The sequence below is a fragment of the Perca fluviatilis genome, chromosome 7 (assembly GCF_010015445.1).
Source record: "Perca fluviatilis chromosome 7, GENO_Pfluv_1.0, whole genome shotgun sequence".
Lineage (NCBI taxonomy): Eukaryota > Metazoa > Chordata > Actinopteri > Perciformes > Percidae > Perca > Perca fluviatilis.
In genome coordinates, this window is record NC_053118.1 from 20486716 (window position 1) to 20510800 (window position 24085).

The 24085-nt window shown below is 41.5% G+C and overlaps 1 protein-coding gene across 1 annotated transcript in view; it reads right to left on the reverse strand.

The window, feature by feature from the left end:
* LOC120562268 (G patch domain-containing protein 8) overlaps positions 1-23536 on the reverse strand; it is a 31022-nt gene extending 7486 nt beyond the window's left edge. Inside the window, exons 1-3 of the mRNA XM_039805897.1 lie at positions 23407-23536; positions 22940-23253; positions 3107-3244 (exon numbers count right to left, since the gene is read on the reverse strand). Of these exons, the coding sequence (XP_039661831.1) occupies positions 3107-3244; positions 22940-23092 (291 nt within the window). The 5' untranslated portion in view covers positions 23093-23253; positions 23407-23536. The remainder of the gene's footprint in view (positions 1-3106; positions 3245-22939; positions 23254-23406) is intronic.
* Positions 23537-24085: the final 549 nt, after the last annotated feature.

The following is a 24085-nucleotide window of genomic DNA, read 5'->3' on the forward strand; positions in this document are numbered from 1 at the left end:
TAAACATACATGTCCTACAGTAAAGGTGCTTGTGCTTTGTAGATGTGTGTGTGTGTGTGTGTGTGTGTGTGTGTGTGTGTGTGTTTTAGTGTGTGTGTTAGTGTGCGGAAAAGAGCTTTGATGGGCTTTGATGCCAAACTCATTCTATGGGAAATATTAATCATGTTCAAGCAGAGAGGCATAGGGGCCTACAAAATGAATGACTGCGGACAGAGCCAGGAAAGAAGAGGAAGAAGGGGGGAAGAAAAGATCAGAGTCGCTGTACTGTAGCTATCCAAGGAAATGACTGGGAGAGAGAGAGAGAGAGAGAGAGAGAGAGAGAGAGAGAGCAAGCAGTCTATAATAGATGGAATATATGAAGATGAATTATTCTTCCTTCCTCTTGCACTTGCCAGGTTATTGTTCCCTCTTAAAAACAGGTCCCACTGCAGGCAAACCTGTCACTATATTTAGAGCCAGACACAATATTGCACGGGGAACCATTTTCACCGAGCACACAGGGCAGAGATATTTCCGTTTCACACTTTAAAGCGGATACTTGGTCTTAAAAAATGATGTGATGTTCCCAACAGCAGGAAGCAATGTTACTCTTGCTCTCCAACATGCCAGTCTAGCTATGTGCTGTGAAGCTCAATCCGTCTGTTAAAGCATCAATCAATATTCCTTTAGATGTGTTAAGAAGTGCTCAGGCTGAAGCAACTATGGATGAGTCAGAGTTGATTCATATATCCACTAGAGCCTTAGAATGAAGGATGATGTATTCTTAGGTAGCTCGTGAGGGGCCATGCTAATGGGCTGATTGCTCTTTTATTTAAAAGGGAGCGTAATTCTCTTGTAATGAGCAATTTCTGTAATCAGCAGTAAATGCTGATAAAGCAGTGCATTCAGACATGTTTATCCCTGAATCGATGACAAGGAAAGGAGACAGCGCAAACGCAATCAGCTTTCATTCTCCAAAGCCAATACTCCTGCAGGGAAGCTGTCTTCTTCTAGAATTTCATCTGTTGTCTGCTCAGTAGGCAGAGTGTGCATGCATGCCGTTATATGTGTGTGTGTGTGTGTGTGTGTGTGTGTGTGTGTGTGTGTGTGTGTGTGTGTGTGTGTGTGTGTGTGTGTGTGTGTGTGTGTGTGTGTGTGTGTGTTCTACAGTGCCAATGGCTACTGTCAGCTCAGTGCCTCATGCAGCTTGTTTCATGTGCCTGCCGATGGCTAAAACAAAGCATTAACATTGGCCTGCAGTTGCTTCGATTCATTTTCAAAGAACAATGACAGCGAAGGAACAGTCTTATTTAATGTTTATTTCATGTTGCACAGTGTGGGCGTTCAGAAGTGGGAAGTGGCTTGGCTTGGTTGAGAGATTGCCTGTGTTTGAGGACGAGTGTGTACAAGGGGAAGTGCATGCGTCTGTATGTTTTTGTATGTGAGTGTATGCATTGGCATGACAACAGATAGCTGTAGGAGAATGTGCTAACAGCAGAACCTTCCGCGTGTTAGTCCAGAGTGGAGGTTGTGTATAAAAATGGATGTGAAAGCAGAACACAGGAGAAAACCTGCTGCCGGCCTTTTCCTAATGGTCTGTTGACCTCATCTTGTCCAAACCGGAATAATAGAATCATACTTGAGCTATGACTAATAGCTCCATGTTATATTTCGGTACAGAATGTATTTTTATTTTTTTTATTTTTAACGAAGTACAAATTAAAGAACCACATGAATTTTGTACCAGCATCCTTATGTACCAGATACATACAAAGTAAGTGCCCTAAATTTTAAACTAGAGCAACATTATTTTTCTATTATCATAAATTCTGGACATGGAGATTAAGTAAAATGTAAATGCTGTGATTTCAGATTCTTTGTTTTTCAGTTTCAACTCAGGTTGCTTTGGTTATTGTTTTTATTTTCTACAGGGCTAAGAATAAGACAATACATCCACCTGATTCTATTCCTCCATTCAATTGTATTTTTGGATTTATTTATTGCAAACTAGTTATTCACCTGGTTCAACTACTGGGTCCCATTATTTCTGATGTAATATCCTAGTGATCTGCTTGGTCTTCTGAGACCTCTTTACAGCTCGATAAAAATACTTCAAATTGTTTTATCACCTTGATGAGAATTGCTTTGCTTTTAATAGTCCACTAAATATGTCCCTTTACTTTTGTTTGGGCTATCAGGCCCCAAATTTGAAAGATGGTTAAATACAATGGGTTTTGATTTGTTCTATATCTATCATTGGTTTTACAGGACTTTTTACGTAGATACGACTATCCTTCCGAAATCCCAATAAGTAATCATTTTGATTTCAGTTATTACAGTTTTATAACAGTTTTGTTTATACCAACCAAACATAAGTAGCATCACTGTCTAACATGGCGTACATGTCTTTGTCTGTGAATAACTTAAGTGAGCAAAAGCAAAATATATTTGTTCATACATAGCCCATATAACATAAAACCTGAATTATGTCCTTATTAGGTGCGACACTAATGCATTTAGGTCATGTTGGTGGGTTATCACTTGAATATTTTTCTACATGTTTTGATAGGGTCAGAAGAAAGAAAATAAAATAACATATGTTTGACTTTGCAATTATTATTATTCTTACACATACAGCAGCTGGGTCTGTGGGACCCCAAAACAAATATATTGTGTAGTTAGTACCTCTATTTCTATTCTACGCTGTACTGTATATAGTTTTTATACTGCTGTTAACTGCTGTGACTAAAATTGCCCTGCTTGGGCTCAAAAAGTTTATCTCAGATATCAGCCTGCCTGTTAAAATGGAAATCTAAAGTATAAATGCAGAGCTATGTGTGTGTGTGTGTACATCATATGTGTGATTATCCGCCTCGAGTTGAGGTGTTCCACCTCTGTATGTGTGCTTGTAAGAGATGACGCAGTTGTCACACTCCTACTGTTACCTGCTGGGAAACTGTATCCAATGGGCAGATTGACATGAAAATGTAAAGTAGCTTTCAATCAACATGCATAATGCTAACACACCCAAATTCCATGACAAGAGATCATAAAAAAATGTGTGCGTGTGTGTGCGTGCATGCGTGTGTGTGTGTGTGTGGCTGTAGTGCTGGTGCATCCCATGTACCTGTTTGTGTGCATGGTCGTAGGAGTTGATGTGGTTGTCAAACTCCTGGTGTCTGAAGTACTGCTTGTGACACAGCTCACAGTAGAAAAGAGCCTTCAGATCCTCCACTGAGCAGCCCAAAGCCTTCTCTGAACGCTCCTGGAGAAGGAGAAAGACGAGAGAATGAGTGAGTGCATTGGAGGAATAGGGGGAGAGAAATGAGAGAGAGTCGAGATAGAGGCATACAGACAGAGACATAAAGGGTTAGAGGGGCAGTGACAGAGAGCAAGGGGAGTGGGTGAGGGGGGTTGAAGGAATGGCAGATTGTTAGCCATTTAGAGCAAATCTGCATCCCAGAGACATCAGCAGTAATAGCCTCTACATGTGCTCTGCATAAAACTGTTAAATGGCTTCCCATTAAAGTACGCTGCCTTTGCTGCTGCTGCTGGAGGTTGGACAAAGGCATCGAAGCCCTGGGCTCATGGCAACTTGAGCCTGGGGACACATTTAATACAGCCACTGTAATAGAAACCTGCATATGAACTATAATAGCAAATAGTCAAGTCTGACTGCAGAGAAAGTGGCAATTGTGGCCGACAGACAGAAAAAGTAAGCCTCTAAAATGCACAACTTAGTCATTTGTACACTGGCAAAATAGTGCATTTGAAGACAAGAAAGTTCCAGACAAATACACACATATAAATAAAGGTGCGCAAATAGCGCATGGCCAGACAGATACACATGCACTGCGCAAATGGCACATGGACCTCAGGCGATAATTTGCTTGTCTGCATGCTCACATCAGCCAGAGGGCTTTCTTTTTTTTGTTGTTCCGAGGACATGCACAGTGTTGTGTACAATAGATGTGTGTGCTTGTTTCTGTGCTATGTGTGCTATGTGTGTGTTAAGGGGTGTGTGTGCATTCATGCCATGCTCTGCTTCAGAATGTAATTTCCCTGAGGCTGGGGGCTGCCAATAAACACTATTGAATTCTGTTCTACACTGACATGATGGGAATTTAATTTGGGGTTGTCACTTCTTTCTCTCACTCTCTATCCTCCTCTGCTTCTTTCCTTCCCTCCATCCACCTCCGTTTTTTTTTTCTCCCTCTCTTAGGTAGCTCTTGTGCTTTCCAGGCCTGTTTTTTTTTCCAACTTGCTATTTTTCTTTTTTCCTTTAAATCCGCTTTTATTCCCTCTATTTGTCTTTTTCTCTGTGTCTGGCTTGCTCCTTTTCTGTTTGGTGAGCTCTGGGTCATGCAGTGACAGAGTCTATTGGCCCCAATTTGCTTCAGTAATATGCCTGCACACAGGAACAGAGGTGAGAGGAAAAGAGAGGGAGAATAGGAATGCAGGTAAGAGGAGAAATGACCCCTGCCTGCCCTCGCAGACACACATGCACGCACTCACTCACGCACACACACATGCACAAACCTATATTATTACCACAGTACAGCAATTACTGTTGTATGCCATCACTTTTTACACATGCTATATCCAGGTAATGTTTCACCACACACACACACACACACACACACACACACACACACACACACACACACACACATACACACACAAACATAAAAAACTGTCCTTCCTCAGGCTCTTTCCATTTGGCTGTGTGTGTGTGTGTGTGTGTGTGTGTGTGTGTGTGTGTGTGTGTGTGTGTGTGTGTGTGTGTGTGTGTGTGTGTGTGTGTGTGTGTACGTGCCATGGTATCGGTTGGCCTTGCAGGCTTAAGTAACGACCAGGAAATGATCCACTCACCCAGAGCGGCCTTCTTTTGACTGCTGCCAGGGTGATGAGATTGAGATAAATTCTGCGTATTTGTCAACCTTTGGGTTTATGCAAGATTACATAGAAGCTGTTTAAGTGCACGACTTTATATACTCATTATATGTTTTATGCATGTGTTTATTTTTATGTGCGCTTGCCTTTGTACCCCCAAACCTTTTCTTCTCGCCTCTCTGCGTTCTGTCAGCGTAACTGTTAAGAGGGAAAAATATATAAGGAAAGAGGAGCGAATGTACATGCCAAAAGGTTTAAATGCATGAAAGCAGAAAATGTCTGTGTATGCGTGTGTGTGTTTCAACTCAGGAGCCATTTGTTTATGGTGGAGACATGCTGACACGCAATTGCTCATTTTCCTGCTGAATACTAATTTGCCTTACATGTATACACCTCATATATGATTTCTACCCTTGTGCACCAACATAGATTGCATAGACACACTTACAGAATTACATATCCACAAACACTTATGCATGCACAGTCACACACAGTCTGACAACCTGATATACCAGTGCTAAATTAATCTAGACCTCAATTTACCTCACTAGCATAAATCTGTTTGCGGAGAAAGCACAAGTGATATCTGCAGACCTGAATGGACAGTGATTGTTTGCATGATTATGTGTGTGAGTGTTTGTGCGAGGCTGTGAATGTGAATGAGTTTCCATGCTTTTTTTCTCTTTTTGCTTATCCTCAGTTTGTGGGAGAAGTGCCATGTTATTCCTCTTCATAGCTGAAATTATGCCACTAATAAGAGTCTTATGAACCATAACCAGAGTTTCAAGCACAAACACGCATGTAATTCAATGTATCAAGCTTCTGTGGAAATGAACAGGTCAGTGTTTTACACATGCGGTATGTCAGTGTTTGAAATTGTATGCACTGGAAAGTAATGCGATACAATGTGTTCATGAAAAACTCTTTAGGAAGACAAAGTCCCAAGATTAAAGCTGTGGCTGCACCTCTCTGATGCAATCACCCTGTCACTGCCATTGTATCTATTGAAATGGCCCTCTTGGTTTTTTGGATGTCTGACTTTTACAGCATATAAAATAAATAAAATGACACCATTATGAGTTGTAAGCATACTGTAGACTTATGCAGACTTCAAATAAGCGTAACTAAAAGCTTCAGAATTCTTTGTTAGGTGATCTTGACCTTCAAGACTGCTGATCTGCACAGAAAATCAGAGACACCTACTGTAGATAATATGCTTGTCACTATCATAACTTAACTCTTACTAACATATTCACAGTAAGATGACTGCAGGTGGTAGCTCAAGGACAAAGAGATGCTCGATCTTTGTTTGAAGCCAAGTTTGAATTTTGAATTATCTTATTCACTACACTACTGGCCATCAACTGTTTTTTTAAATGTACTGTTTGCTTTTTCTCTTCTTAATCTGAATAATTTGCTATTTATTTACATCCATTTAAAGCAAGCTTAGTAGTCAAACGTGTCGAACACATTTTAACGTTTGTTGGTGGTTATGAAAAAAAAAAAAAAAAAATATATATATATATATATATATATATATGTTAAAACAAAGATGAATGAAGATAGTTTGTATTTAAACTTAATGTACTGTACTTGTACACTGTACTTGCGCTAATTTGTTTCACTCATCTCACTGGTCACTTTCTCGATGGTTGTAATTAAATATTGAACATCATTTTCATGGATGGCTGGATGCATCCTAGAGAGTGTGAGGGAGGACTAACAGACTGATATTACAGTACAGCCACAGCATTTTGAGATCATTTTGCCTCCTTAATTTGATGTATTTCCTACTAAAACGGGATGTTTGGATGGGACATAATGCAGGGGAGAGCTCAACAGGGAGAGATATAGGCTTGACAAATGGGATGTCACTGTGGGAGAAAAATTATGAAATATAAAGAATAAAAACAACCTTATTTAAGCCTACAAAAGATAACCCCTAAATACACATAAAGGTAGAGATTTTAATGTAAAAATGCATGTATAGAATTGGATAAAGATTTTGTTTGCTCTCTGTCTTTATGTTTTGATAAGCATGTGTGGATAAGTGACTGTGACTAGATGTGCATAGACAAGTGCGAGTACTTGAACACCATTTGCAGAAGAGTGTGAATTGTTGTGTCCTCGGACTTGTTCAATTAGTTGACATACTAAGACAAAACTAGTCAGATGTGATAAGTGTTAACAGCATAGCAACACAAGTTTTAATTGCAATCTTGGTTCAGTATGAAATTCAAAACCTATCCAAACTAGCAAAAAAATAGGCCGGAATAACACTCAGCATGCATAATAAATCCAGTGAGAGAGTTGCCCAGTAGCAACATACTGTTGGTAACAGAGTCTCTCTGTTCAAATCTATTATCTGAAGAGAACTTCTACTGCAGTGGGGGAGAAACAGTAAAAACTTCATGAATATGGCTTACTTTGAGAAAACTATTGTTATAGTAATTGCAGTTACAAACACAGGCCATAAAAGTTACATGCAAATTAGCATTATGTCTCTTTATAAACCCTCTCTTTGTCTGTAATAATACTGGTAGTTACATTTAGTACAAACTGTCTTATTGCTTCTGCACATGATCTGTTATTATGATTTTTGAGACTGCTGCCCTCGACTTTTTTTTAAACCTATAAGTAAATTAAGTATAAAATATATATATAAAAGATTTACTGACAATGAATCAACTCATAATAAAATGTAGTGTTTCATATTCTGTAATCTCTATTAACAAATACCTGTATATGAATGAAGAATCTGTAAACAACGGGACAAGATGTTGGTAACGAAAACGTTCTGGTTTCCGTTTGACCGGGGTTTGTTTGACTGTAGGTAAACAGTCTGTGTGGAGAGCAAAAGAGGCAGAATGCATTGGCAGATTGCAATCTTGGAACCCATCGGCCATAATCTGACAACGATTTTGCCTTTTATTCGCTTTTATCTGCATTCCTATGCAGATATCTGTTCATAAAGACGTCTTCTCTCAACTACTAATCTAATTCTCAAAACCTGTACTGTGCACCTGCACTACTTGGAAATAGTTGCCCCCAGAAGCTAAATCATCATCAGACTGATAGCCGATGTGTTCCAAGATTGCCTATTTTGTAACTAAAGAAAAAATTTGAAACAATGGAAAATGAAAAGGAACAAAACGTGTCTAGTGTTGCCTTGCACAAAGCAACATGTGTAAAATGCAGGAGAGGAGAGGAGAGGAGAGGAGAGGAGAGGAGAGGAGAGTGACACAGGGACAAACTGTGAATAGGAGACATTTATGAATTCAGAGAACTTCTAATTGCTACTGTGCCTTGTGAGAACAATTCAAGAAACAATTCATAATTGTTTATCAAGCCCAATTAAGTCTTTAATTATCTTCAGCTATACTGTAATTATCACCCTAACTTGGCCACAGTAATGAATAGAAACAATTCCATTTGTGGTAAAATGTAATTCAGCAAATCTGTTTGCCTCCCGCTCTGTCCCCCTCTCTCAGTCTATTTAGTATCTGCCTCTTTGTTTTCTTTGCTGCCTGTCTCTAAAGTGTTCCTGTGATTCTCCATCAGACACACATGCATTCACGCATGCACAAGTGGAGAGAGTCTGGCGGTGTGAGAGTCTGGCGGTGCCGTGTTGATTTCTGGCCATTCTTCTGTAGCTAATGACAGCTGACCTGAGGGCTAAGTTGCTTGTTACTGTAATGACCTGTAGATCTCAGCGGCAGACACACTTGTGCACACGCACACACAGACTGCCAAACAGGATAGCTGAGTGTTAATGAGCTGATATTTGCAGCCATGAAGCATCTCCCTTCACTGCCTTCAATATGCCTCTATGGCCAGTACCGACCCATTTATTAATTTGATGTGTGTGTATTCATCTGCTTGGAAGTCTCAGCCTGTGTTTTTGTCTATGCGAAACCATCTAAAAGTGTTTATGTATCTTTGTTTGCTCCAGATCATTAAAGCCAGTTAGAAGTATGGCCAGAACAAGCACATAGAGCAACCATAGCAAAAACCGCAGCTGTGTTGACCATAGATACAGTCAGAGTTTTCTTACAGCCATAAGGACAGATGTGTTAGTACCAATGAGCTCGGTCATCTGATGCACTGCCAGCAACCGACTCTGTTAAGAAGACAGTATTAGACTGGCTGAAATAATTCACGATACAAGATTACCACCAAATACACAGAAAAGTACAAAGTGTATTCCAATGATCCAGTGTCAGGTGTGTCGTGTATTATGTTTCTGTAACACAGGTGTAAACTGTATATGCTATCTTAAGCACCAGCCTATACAACATGAATCACCAGCGTTTGTCTCTTCCTTTACTTTGTGTCTTGTTCAAAAATATAACCAAATGTTCTGTCTCCCTCTGACCTTTTAAATTGAGCAGCATGCAATACAAACAAACTGAATGAATAAATAATGAAGAGATTATATTTGCTAATTTGCCCTGTGCCCTTGTATCTCGTTTAAATAAGGAGTGCTTCTTCCTGCATTTGATCCTTAAAATGAGTTGAGTTTAAATATCACCACCATGGGATATATATGTACCATATATATGGTTATAAAGAATTACACTGTATATAGACCTACAGCATACTTTTTTTATTGTGTTGGCTCTGTACTCCTGCAAATGGCATTTGAAATGGAACAATAACCAAGAGTTAAAGTGCCAACTTCTATCTCTTTATAGTGGCACTCCAATGAGTTAGTATTGCACTTTCATAAAATTGGAAGACTTGCAAGAAACAGACTTGATCATAATTGGTAAAGCAGGCTGAGATATCCTGACTCTAAGTCCCTGGATCCGACATTTTTACCATGATGCAACCCAAAAGTATCTTCTGTTAGAGCCTTCCTGCCTCGTAAAAATTAAACGTACAGGAATTACAACCCTTTTTAAACATAGGTGACGAATATAAACTATGTAATTACAATAAACATATAATACATTCATATTTAACATTTGGTTGCAAATCCTTTGCAGTCAGTGACTGCTTGAAGTCCCATAGACATTAGCAAACATTTGGTGGCCTTTCTGGTAATCCTCTGTCAGGCCTGTCGTTCAGCAATCCCGGGGACGTTTTGCTTTTAGTCTTTACTTTGGTAAATAAACAGATGTTCAATTGGATTGAGATCAAGTGACTGATTTGGTCAGTTAAGAAAAGTTAATTATTTTGCCTCAAAAACATCTCCATTGTATGTTAAGGATCATGTCTTGTTGCACTGTCCTAAAATGACTATTTTTAAAATGGAAATCTGCATGTTTTACATTATTTCACTCAATATAAATGCAAACACACTCAAGAACACCTGAAAGTGAAAGTCAGCACTAGTCAATATAATACACCAAAGCACATATGTTGCCTAAATAGCAGGCTGCTCAGTAAGTGCTGCTTTCATGCTCTGTTTACAGCACTGCGTTACAGTTGTACCGTTAAAAATAAATCCGCTCTAGACACATCTGTAGGCATCAATGCTGCTGAGAGATTTTAAGAGCTAAACTTGTCAATAAAAAAAATAGCTACAGGATAGCGCCACAACTCCATGTGTGAAATATCACATCCAAATATAAAAGAAGGTGAAGAATGATGAAAGAAGGGTGTTCAAAAGCCTCAAAATAACTGCACTGCTTTGTCTGGGGCAACAGCGGGAAGCTTGTGCCATGAACAAATCGCACCGGTCTCCTGTATGAGTCATAAATCTATGAAGATTAGTCACAAGGCCCAACCAAACGATCACTCAGCGAGCGATCAAAATTGAATTCTCTGTCCATCACAATGCAAGGCCAAAGAGCCCCTCTGCTGATCTGTCCACCCTCCCTGCCTTCTCTATCTCTCTCTATCTCCTCCTTCTTCAACAGGCCTCCCCTGTTTTTGCAGTTATTCATGCGCTGTATCATTGATCAATCCAATTCGGTGCTGCATTTAAAATCTACCCACCACTCAACATCCTCCCCCTTCTCTCTCAACCTCTCTGTTTTCGTGTCATCCTGAATACAATGTGCACTCTGACTCGTGCAGGACAAGTTAAACTGATTCCCCGGGGCAGAGCATAGCTTTCAGACACACACAAAAAGCAGAGGACATCTTAAGACATTTTCTCCACTTGAACAAACATGACCCATAGTTTCTTTCCAGTTGTTTTGTGGATAGAATTTGTTTTATGATGGGATCAAGGCAGAAGCACAAATGCATGAAAGCGTGCATGCAAATTCCTAAAATACCCTGCCGTTCTACAAACCGTGGTCTCCTCTGTGTCTTTTAATGTATTTTTATGATCCTACCACTCACTCACTGTGCTCTTCAGGGGCTTGCATTTCATTCTCTAAAAGGCAAAGGTTTTCTTTTTCTTTCTTTTTCTCTCTCTCTCTCTCTCTCTCTCTTCTCTCTCACTCTCTCAGTACACATTAAGGAGAACCTCATAAACCAATTACAGCGAGACAGAGGACAGTATAGTATAAAAGATAAAGAGGTGAACTTTACTCTAAGTCTCTAAAATGTCTACATGCATCCAATGATATACTGTAAGTATGCTTTGTATGCAGTCTGTTTTTCTTGTACCTCTTGTTATCCTTCTCCTGTGATACACTCTCCACAGCCGCTGTAGGGGGTGAAAACGATATAAGAAGAGCCTTAGATGGCTAGATTGATGAGATCTGATCCCCTCTTATTAGTTCACCCTTCTCCTCTCCCCGCACTCCATCTATTTCAGGTCATTTTCCTATTGTAGTCTTAAATAATATACAATATTTTTTTAATATAATATTTCTCTCGGTTCCTCTTTCATGCATTCATAGCCCTTGTCAGTTATGTGTCCCTCCACCTGTGTGCCTATCAGCCTTCTCTCCTTTCTTGCTAAATGTCATCTCCAGTATTAAATGCTTTCTCTCTCAACTGGCAGAAAAATGGAATTATATGGACCATACACTCGTGACATTTAAATTGCAATTGAAAACCCTGCATGGATAAATGGATATACAGTGTAGTTTAGTTGGTACACGCATACATACATAGACACACACACACACACACACACACACGCACACGCACACACGCAAACACACACACACACACACACACACACACACACACACACACACACACACACACACACACACACACACACACACACACACACACACACAAAACACACAATAACAATAATACTTAATGTTCTCTGTCTGGCTTCTGCTCGCCCAAACACAAACTCTCATATAGGTATATTGTACAACAACACACACACACACACACACACAACACACACACACACACACACACACACACACACACACACACACACACACACACACACACAATGTACTTAATGTTCTCTGTCTGGCTTCTGATTGACTGCCTCAAAGAGGATTGCGTCTCTATCTGTTAAAGTGATCAAACTGGGATTGTAATCTGTCAAGAGTGTGATGATGCAGATTAGAGTAAAAGACAAGTTAAGAAGATGAAGGTAATCAGTTTGGGAAGTGACAGCTTTAAAGAACAGGATTAATACGATCGCAGATTACACGCTGCACTATTAACTCTTTAATTTCACCAACTCAGAAATTTATGGATGAAGGGGAGCGAGGACGGCTGAGGGAGAGCGGTAGGTTGCTGCTGTCGGAGAATTGAGAAATGATTGCTGTCTTTCAGCAATTTATGACTGCAGTTTCTTTTGAAACTTTGAAGCATAGCATGGGTGAGCATTTGTGTGTGTGCACATGTTCACTCTGTGTGGTTTATTTGTGCTATCAGGGGGATAACATGAGTGTGTCCAATAAGAGTGAGTGATTCTTTGATTGCATGGATGGCTAATGATACTACAGACGAGAAGGCTGGAATGGACTGCTCGGTACAACATCATCCACTCATACAGGGGATACACACAAACTCAGTGAACTTGCTCTGTGGTGCACGTCAGTCCGAATTTGTTAAAGCTGGTTTTGCTGTACTAAAAGATTGTGTAGCAGTTAAGACCCTTTGCTTGCCAGGGATTAAAATCCCGCCAGGACTCTCTCTGCTTTCAACATCCTGCTTTGCCTCCTTCAATCTCTCTGCTCTCCACATCTCCTTCTTTCTCAGTGTCCTCGCTATCGTTACCAACTTCTATCCAGCCCTCTGTATGGCTGCATTAGTATGTATGGCCGTGTAGCTCGGGGTTTAGAGGTTTATGTCTCCTAATAGACAGAGATTTGTCCTGTCACACCAACACCCACATACAGCTTAAAGAGAGAGACGGAGAGAAAATGACTCCCTCCGCTCTGTGTGTGGAGAGGAGAGAAAGAACATTTATGTTTCTGTCTTATCTCCAGAGAGAAAGGTTCCATTTCTGTACAGACAAATTATAAAGCATTCATTTGTGGCATTCTCTTCTTTTCTCCCACGCTTTCCATCTTCTTTCCCCCTCTCCTGCTCTCTCACTGCCTCTCTTTACTCCTTTCTTTCCCTCTTGATTGGATTAAGACCAAAGAAGAAGAGTGAGGAGATGAAGAAGGGATGAGAGCTTATTAAGCATGTGAGTGGTGAGATGACATAAGGCTGTATGGGAAGAGATTGAGGAAGAGGTGTGTGTGCCCATGTGTGGACGTTTGTGTGCGTGAGTGTGCGTGTACGGCACATTCCTGTATTTATCTTCGCAGAAGGTAGGGTGAGAAAAGGGAGGAAGTGAGGCGTTTAGCTGTGGAGCACTTTAATCAAGGGGCGAGCAATCCTGCATGACCCACTCTGTCATCCATTATTGATGCCTGCCTCAGCCAGGCTGATGAATCATTAAGCCACTCGTCAGGCCTGGGAATTCCGCCTCCTCCTCGGCCGATGACACTCATTTACATAAATCACACGCTGCTATTTTTCACACGCTCGCACATAAACACAAACACACACCCACATGCAGCCACACACACAAAGTTCATAGATTTTGGCATACTTTGTAAAATGCATGGCTAACACTTTTTTTTTCTTACAAAGCTTTTCCAAAAACACACATCTCTGTCATACCTGGAGGAGACAAGTTAACTTGAGCTGCGAATACAGAATTTAGAACGGGGCTTATGCTGTTCACGACATGCACTGCAACTCCTGCACACTCAGAGATAAAAGACAATATGTTCTACATCCTTCGGACCTCACATTATACTTTCCCTTCTAGTCCCTACTAGACCAAACATCTATGCACGCACGCACGCACGCACGCACGCACACACGCACACACACACACACACACACACACACACATAAGAGAGCAAATCAGGAGGAATGACAGTGAAAAATAATAAAAGGAGGCATAGAGAAGGAGATCTTACAGAGTTTGTGTTTACTTCTTGCCTCTGGGTTTTATGGCAGAGAAAAAGTGGAGAATCTTAAGGAAATTGATGAATCCCCATGGCATGCAGGCCCACATGCACTCACACAATCCATCTACACATTTCTTGTCATCTTTGTGGGGTTTCTCTCCTCTCCTCTCCTCTCCTCTCCTCTCCTCTCCTCTCCTCTCCTCTCCTCTCCTCTCCTGCTGGTTCCATGTTTTCCAATTCAGTGTTGTGACTAATCCCGTTCCACAGGGTAAGAATATACCTCACAGCAAGGGCAAGAAGGCTCCATAGAAGACTCAAGCAGAAACACAATCACGCCAAACATACATACACAAACAGACAGAGGAAAACAGGCACCCTGCCCATATAAAGGAGGTAGCCAAGGCCTGGGTGCTGTTAGCTGGAGGCTGCTTGCAGACCACTGTGATCCTTCCATCCTGGCAGCACGCAGCCAGGACATTTCTGCACAGAGCTAAGCTGAGCGCCTGGCATCTCCAATCTGCTAAACACAGGAATGCTGCTGCTCATGATAATTGCGGTAGGTTGTTCTCTGCATCACGGCTGATGTGAAGGCTGGTTGAAACAAAACAGCATGAATTATTAGTGTCTGAAGCACGGCTCGCCCTGCTGGTGGAGGTAAGTCTGATATAATTGGATGCATTGTTACTAATGCATGACCGACCCCGTGCTATCAGAATGTCCTAGTAGGTCCTATCTGCTTTGATAAATAAACATGAGAGCACACCTGAATGAACACACATGAGAGCACACACCGTTATTATAATACTACATGCATTTTTGTCCCACTTGTGCTCTTGGTCTTTTGTCTACCTTTGTGTATTTTTATGTTTGTATGTGATATGTGCTCACATACAAACAGTATATTCCCAGATACACATAGTTCAATCATAGCCTTTTCATCTCTCTGAATACTTGACACTAACATTGGCATTTTCATCACTTATTTTTCCCCAGGGCTATCTGTCAGAAGTCAGAGGGGAAAGGTGAGCAGGTCAGGGTAAGAGGCTGTGGCTCTCCTAATTCAGGCTATATGACTTAAAGCAGTCTGCGTGAGTGTATTGGTGTACTCCGCAGTGCACTGTGCACCAGATCAGCCTATTCTGTGCAAGGCACAGCAATGCAAAACATGAAAGCCTCAATCTTATGTCAATGATTTCAGGGAAGTGAAACTTGTTCATATGCATTAAAATTCCTCAGCCACTTTGATCTATAAATGCAACGTGCCTGCTCGACTTCTTTCAGTCGCGCAGTTATTTTTATAAATGGGCCTCATGCACATGAAAAGTGGGAAAAAAAATATGATCTGAACATCAAGCTGAGGATGAAATCCAAGTTGCTTTATTCAGAAGGAGGCCCCTTGGTCTCTGTTAGGCTGGGAGTAATTCCTGGGCTTCTGCTTAACCATGAGGAGCTGGTTCGCTGCCTATCCTTCAGTGAGCCATCTCTCCCCCAGAGAAGAGATAATTAATTTGTCTGAGCTGCTGTTAACCTCGGCCTGGTGTGTCAGTGGTGAAGACACACGCAGGCATTCAAGCACACAGGTGCAAATATGTGTAACGTGCACACCCACATGTGCACGCAGGCACATAATGGAGCTATAATTGTATCCCCACATCTGTTACATGAAAGCCCAGCTAGAGCAGCAGTAAAAAGCAGAGTCAGAGAGTAAAATTGAGGTTATTGAAGAACAGAAATACTGACCAGCAAATAAAGCATACCCCCTCTTTTCTTTGATTCCTTCAAGGATTCTTCAGCAATATTGCTACTGCAATATTGCTCCCATCGCCTACACACACAAACTCTCATATAGGTATATTGTACACACACATGCACACACACACACACACACACACACACACACACACACACACACACACACACACACACACACACACACACACACACACACACACACACACACACACACACACACACACACACACTAAGATTTAAAGGCCTAAACAGTTGAACCATTGACCTGCTAAAAAATGAATGGGCTGGAGAGATGAGACGAAAAGCAATAGCGGAGGGAGATAAAAGGAGTGTCAGGGAGAGGGGGATAAGAGCAAAGGTATCGCCTAGAGAAATGGATGGAGAAAGAGACAGACAGGCAGTGGCAAATGATACGTAAAAAAAAGAAAAAAGGCAGAGACAGAGGATGCAGAGACTAAGAGAATAAAAGAGGATAAGACTAAACCTTGAATGAAACATGACATCCTAATGGTTGTGTAACGAAAACACTTTTATCTCTTCATCTCTCACCTGTCGTGAGGTTTTCGTGCGCATGTCTTTTACCTGTGCTGGTGTTCCAGATGGTTCATCAAATATCCTGTAATTATCAAACACTCACTAATTGTATGTGAGTGTGTGTGTTTATGTGCTGGTGTGTCTCCAGGTAATTATCTGATGCTGCGATCACTAATGACCACACAGACAAACATCTGTCCCAGGGTAATCTACAAAATGAGAGGTAGGCCATCTGTTGGGTCCGAGTGTGTGGGCTTGCACGCATGCATGCATGATAACTTGTGTGTCTCACAACATACTGTAAATCTAACACTATAATGTGCACTTTACAGATGTTTGCAAACCTGACAATGAAAATGTTAAATCAACAGAAGCAGACTACTATTACTATTACCAACACTCTAAGCCCACACTATACCCTCCAAACGTGCTCACACACACCCATTAGAGCTCACGCAGGTCAACTCGACACCACAGACAACATCCATACAGCAGATGTTCTAACTCTTAGGCACCAGACCCAAACATGAATAAATGAACAAATACTTCCAATTCATAAACCAGCAAAAGGAGGGTTGTAAACGTGTGCAAACACAAGTCCTCTGGGTGAAACATCACAGTTTTTAAATAAGTTTAAATGGTCGTTGAATTCATGCAAGACAGGGTTTTGTGTGTTTGTGAGTATGCTTGGAGTTTCAGTAAGCAGCAGGTCAAAGACACACAAATAAAGAGTTAGTCATTCGTCAGTAAATTGAATAAAGATCATCTCCATCTCACAGGTGAACAAGCACTACAAAGCCAGCGAGCACACTCGAGCAGAAGCACAAAGATACCTATAGATAGGCAGAGATGAATGCGCTTGTACATCTTGCCCCTCCCTCTTTTTCTCTATTATTCCTGAGGGTGTGCTGTGCTGTTGTTGAGAGTCTGGCAGGTTATGTCACCTCAAACAACGAGTTCATTTACAAGTTACACAATGCAGCACAAACAAACAGGGAGGAAACTTGCTAGGTAAAAGAAAAAGAGGTGGAGGGGTGGGGGAAAAAAATCAAAGAAAGCTGAGAAAGAGTTTGAAAAAGTCAGAAAATACTAAGGCGATGAGAGAGAAAAGATATCCTCTGGGGAGCCATCCTAGTTATCAAGTAGAGGTTATTATGCTATGAAGCACTAATGAATTCATTAGCTAAATGAAACGTCAATAAAGGCTTGAGAGAGTGTTAAAATCGATGCCAACTGTCTGACTCTCCCCCTTTACCCTCCTCTTTCTCATTGTCCTATCTCACCCATCTGTCCCAATTATCCACCTTTCTCCACAGCACACACTCGTGCACACACTCTCCAGAGTGTTGAGTGTAAACTGTGATAGAGGACATTAGCGGTGATCAGTGGGAGCACTTTGCAGTGGTCAGCAGGAATGGTCCAGTCATACAGGACTTTAGTATTCAGCAGCACTCACCTGCTCTCTCTCAAACAGGTCTGATGGCTGATTTGGTGTGTGTGTGTGTGTGTGTGTGTGTGTGTGTGTGTGTGTGTGTGTGTGTGTGTGTGTGTTTGTGAGTGAGAGTGTGTGTGTGTGTGTGTGACTGCGGTATTAGGGGCCTTGACTCTGAAATACAACACTCAACAACTCTCTAGCTGCTTTTAAGGTTGCACCACAAATCGCTTTTTTTATTTTAAACTCACATTTAACCATTCTTTTTCTTTCTAACATTTGTCGAACTTTATATAGTGTGTGTGCACCCTACTACTAGTATATATATATATATATATATATATATATATATATATATATATATATATATATATATACAGTTTATATATATATATATATAACAGTGCACACAGAGTGCTAGCACTGGGTATCGTGTTTACAGCCATGAGCAAACTGGCACGCCAAATGGCTAGCCAGTTGGCTCTCCTCACCTCTGTTCCCTCATGATGACTTAATATTTGTAGCTAAGTAGTTGACTCACTCTGAACATGGCCGTGTTTTTGTGCAGCTAAATACTTGTTTCAAGATAATTGTTCAGGGCATATGTTTAAATGCCACCTCATTTACATAAACACTGTTCAGCTCCCTGCGGAATCAATGAAAACACGAGGGTGCAAACAGAGAGTCACATCTACACACAAACACACACACACACACACACACACACACACACACACACACACACACACGGCGCATTCACATTCAATTTGACACTGTGCTAGCCAACGATTCATCTGTTTGCTGCAACGGCAGTGAAATACACATCAAAGTGGGCTCCAGTGGATGAGCAGCTAAGTATGCACACACACAACGCTATAATATTCTACAGAGGAAGGCGTTTCTATGGGGAAATTGAGGGACAGAGAGGAAAGGATTGAAGGATATTGGACAAGGGACAGCAAGAGAAAGGGAGAGTGTGTATCAGTTTGAATCTTTCGGCATTGAAGGATGCATTAGGGCTGTACCTGTCCTCTTTGCACACACCTTTCTACTTCTCTTCTCCTGTCTTCCCTCTGTGCTGACACCAATAACGAAAACATTTTAAAGTGTTAATGAGAGTTTGAAGAATGACTCACCAATGATGATTACGCACTAATAGACATATGGGAACCAGAATTTAGACACGTTGAGAGACCTATCACAATGACTAATTAGTGATGACAAAGTAGAAATGAGCAAAATCCTAATCTAGATTTACCACAGCACTCCACAGGGAAGCTAACCAAACAACAGAGCACAGAACTCTGTACAAACACTAGAGGATTTGTTGTGAAGGAAAAAAGGAGGCCGTGTGTCTAGACGGCTGTTCTTTACCGCTCATAGGCGCTCAGTGTTTTCTTAAAGCTGAAATGCCTTGTCAAAGTGAAGAGACAAAAAGTTACTCCCGACAAATCCCAGATGTGATATCCTTTGTACTCCACTGATCTAAGCTAAATCAAAGAGCAGCTAGCTCTTGTGCTGGCTGGTGATGCATCCTCTACAACGGATCGAACAGGAGCAAAAGATGATGCTCAGCATGTCCAACAGTCTTGAAGAGGCTAGGTGTGTTAAACTCACCTGCTCTCGGCTGAAAGACTTTCTAGACTTTCTACTTTTTACACTTTCGCCTCACACAAGAGGTCATTTTTGAACTACTTGACCACGAGTGCTACCTGTTTATCATGCTGACAGGCCCATAAATTGGGCCATGTCTAAACTAATATGGATAAATCTGAAAGCACATCTTTTTTTATTTCTCGACCTCCGATACCTACTCAGCCAGCATTTTCCAGCACCGAAAACTTTCCACAAGTACATTTATCTACATTAGTTAGGACATGGACTTGGAGGTAAATTGCGTCCTTCCTACCATGACTGACACCTATTATTGAAAGCCTGCAGCTTGGAGAGAATAAGATGTACTCAACATTTCTATTTTTACTTGCCTTCTTCCACATGGAGGTCGACCAGTTCAGGATATAAGACCCTGAAGCTGGTATGGATTTAATGTAGCAAAAAGAAGGCTTAAATCTAAATATTTTTGTTGAAAGGGAATCTGAGTCACTGCTGCTCATGTTGTTTGCTTGCTTTTTCAGATAAAATGGATTTAGATTAAATTAGTAAATGCAGTATTACAATCTTCACTACTTGAGTGCACTAACAAAAGAGGGTCCCTGCTCGTAACCAGTGTTGGTCATCTTACTTTAAAAAAGTAATTAGTTACAGTTAAAAATTACTTCTACCAAAAAGTAATTGAGTTAGTTACTCAGTTACCACAAGTAATAGTTACTCAGCAAAGTAACTGTGACGTTATTTTTCCTGGGTATAGCGTGCATGTTACATAAACATTCTTGCCTTTAATTTCAATGAGCGAGAAGTAGTGCTGGTACTTCCAGTTCGAGAACGCTACTTTTGAATTTCCCTGGCTCGTCGCCATTGTCGCTGTCTTGTGTTTAGTGGTAGAGCGTGCAGTGAGACAGCGTGAGCAGGGCATCCGCCCACCCAGCCAATCATCATTGCATTTGCAACGGTGTCATCATCCTCACCCCTGCTCTCTCCAGGCAGCTGATGTGTAGCCAAAGCCTGACACCTCGCGCTTCATTTAACCAAATTGTAGTAACGCGCCACTTTACATTCTCAGTAACGATAACGGCGTTGCAACGATGGGAAAAGTAATTAATTAGATTACTCCGTTACTGAAAAAATAACGCCGTTAGTAACGCCGTTATACTTAAACGCCGTTACTCCCAACACTGCTCGTAACAGCCTTACTGCATATTGTGTAAGTTACGTACCGTCTGAAATGTTTCCCAATACAACACATGAGTTTTGGTGCAAATACCACACCAATATTTTTTTATTTTAGATATAATTTAAGGAATATAAACCTGTTGTCATGCAACAAAAAATGCCACATTGCTCAAGGTGTGTTAAACAAACTTTTTCCGAAATAAAATATAGAGTAAAGTTATACCCTGATTTAAATCAGTAAATATCTAATCAAAGAACAACTAAACACGCCTAAGAATCAGAGCATTTGATTAGGGCTGCGACTATCGATCATTGTTAGTTACCCTGTTTATCATTTTGGTGATTCATCGATTCATTGTTTTGTCAATAAAATGACAGTAAATTGTGAAAAGTCACAATTTTCCAGAGTCCAAGGTGAGGTTTTCAAATTGGTCGTTTTGTCCGATCAACAGTCCAAATCAAATCAATCTAAAGATACTTAATCACTTATCTAAATTGCCAATTGATTTTCTGTCAATCAAAAGAATTATTAATTGACTAATCATTTCAACTCTACATTTGTTCTAAACTTTTGACACCATTCAATACTTCCATACTACTGACAGATTCTGGTCTGCACTCAAAAAGTATTTTGTCTTGATACTCATCCCTTACTGTATCTATAATGTAAGTTTGACAAAAAAGAGACAGATACATTTTTTTTAAATTGAGAACAGTGAGTGTGAGCAGTAATTATCTATTTTAATGGCAGTCTTATAGCCCATATGGAAATAATGTGTGTGTGTGTGTGTGTGTGTGTGTGTGTGTGTGTGTGTGTGTGTGTGTGTGTGTGTGTGTGTGCTCGCAACATTTTGTTAGTATATTTGTTATCATGACTCTTTGCAACATTACTGCCATATCGGACTGTGTCTGCTCAACACTGTTCGCTCATTCCCATCACATAGTGAGTGCAGGCCGAACATGACAGACTGGTAATGACTTGAGTAGGAACACACGCACACACACTCAGATAGACACACTCATACACACATACCAGCTGCTCCATTCCTCCTTTCTCATCAAACTTGTCATCAGCCCCGCCAGTTTGTCTCGTCTCACATTAAGAGCTCATGAATAATGTGTGATTACCAGAGACCCTCCGAGCAGCTCCTGAATCTACAACACACACACACACACACACACACACACACACACACACACATACACACACACTCAAGTGCACACACACAAAAAGCACAGCCAGTAAATACACAGACTGAGAGCCAGTTTGTAGCTAAATGCCAGTTTGGTGGCTCAAAGGAACCACGGGCATCGGGGAAAGGTCAGGGAGTTACCCCACCAGGCTAGGCAGGTCTCACACACACACACACACACACACACACACACACACACACACACACACACACACACACACACACACACACACACACACACACACAGACACACACACACACACACAGACACACACAGACACACACACACCTAACAAATACTCCCCAGGTAATTAGTACTATTTTCGGCTATTTTCATCTCCTCCTGAAAGCTGTAATGTAATTAGATTCATTTAATTCCCATAGCCATGAGAGAGAGAAGGAGGTATGGAGGGACGAAGACTTCATGGTTGGATACCCAATTTCTCCCCTGTTTAAAATATTCACATCAAACTGTCCTCCACCTAAAAAATATATTTCTCTATGGCTCACGAAAAATATAAATAACATGTAAAAATATCCACCTCCACAGATGACAGTGCCACTGGGTCTGCTAAACTGTGTTTTCTTATATCCTGCACACACTGTTTATATACTTTTTTGTCTTCCTATACTTGTGAGGAACTTCCTATGACAACACCAAATTCCCACCCCTTATAGGCACAAGAAAAAGTGAAGAAAAGTGTCTGAAATCGACTCTTTTAAAAGCTCAAGGATTCAAGGTGTTTCAATAGACACACAGTTTCACATAAATACACACATGCACACTCACACAAAACACACACAAAAATAGAGCTAATTGTTATTTTTTATGCACTATGATGAAGACCCACCAGTTTGTTCAAAATTAAATCACTCACTACTCACACTTGCACTGGCGTGTGCAAGTCTTGTTATGGTTATTGCATTTGTGCACACGTACACGCGCGCGCACACACACACACACACACACACACACACACACACACACACACACACACACACACACACACACACACACACACACACACACACACATACCCCTAGGTTAATCTATCATGACCTGCGTGTTCTCCTACCGGTGAATCACTGGTTGCGGTTGGACAAAGCGGTCCTCTGAAGACACCCTTGACTCGCCGAAAGTGTCCATTGCTCAGGTGTGTGGAGCTGATAACCAGGTAGTAACACGCGCTGCACGCCATCCCAGGGGTCTCACGGGGCTTTGGGCCCATATACGGCAGGTTCCTCTTCCTCTGCGTCGGGCTGTGGGTGTCGGCGGTGTCCCGGAGGGCGCCAAAGTTGGGCGACGCACGGATGTTGTGCAGGTGAGAGCGCGACTGGGCCGGTGCGACGGAGGACGTCTCACTCCTGTGCTTTGTTGAAAAGTCTGTGGCTGCATTTAGAAAGGGAGACAAGATGAGAATGGCTCTGTGGGAGAACACTATAGGCTACCTTATGTGATGTGTACAGAAGTACAAACAGAAAGAGCCAAAAAAGAGACAAAAAGAGACAGACAGAGACTGAGAGACAGGGATGTTATACTAACCGAGCTCTGCCGCTGGAGTCTGCGCTTGGCATGCTGTCGTCGGTCGGGCTTAAATAAATCAATGAGCGCCTGTGGAGTGCCAGAGGAGGAGAGGAATCCATCCAATCTCGCACTCTCTCTCTCTCTCTCTCTCTCTCTCTCTCTCTCTCTCTCTCTCTCTCTCTCTCTCTCTCTCTCTCTCTCTCTCTCTCTCTCTCTCCTGTTCCCCCTCTCCGTGGTTCAGCTCCCCTCTCTCTCGTTCTCTTTCTGTCTTTTTCCCAGTCAACTGGTCCAGTCTGAAAAGTGTTTACAGCCTCAGCCAAGCAGCAACAGCACCCCAATTCTCAGTAAAGAAAAGGGGATCAGGCACTCTCGCAGGTGCGCCCCCGCTTCACGCACGTCGAAGAGGAAAGAAAACATATGACCCTTTCCCCCCTCTCTGCTCAGTATTGATTGGCACCGGGTTTAAAGTCACACGTCTTGTGAATGAAATTCCGCTGGTTCGAGATGGGAGAGACGGTACATCCATCCAGAGCAGTCCTGTAATTATCGGGCTCCAGCGCAGGCAGGCTGAAGTGGTTCAGATGCCCTCTCAAGGAAGAAACACACACTCCTCTCTCTCTCTCTCTCTCTCTCTCTCTCTCTCTCTCTCTCTCTCTCTCGCCTCTCCCTGCCTCTGTCGAAGTGTGTGTTTGACTCT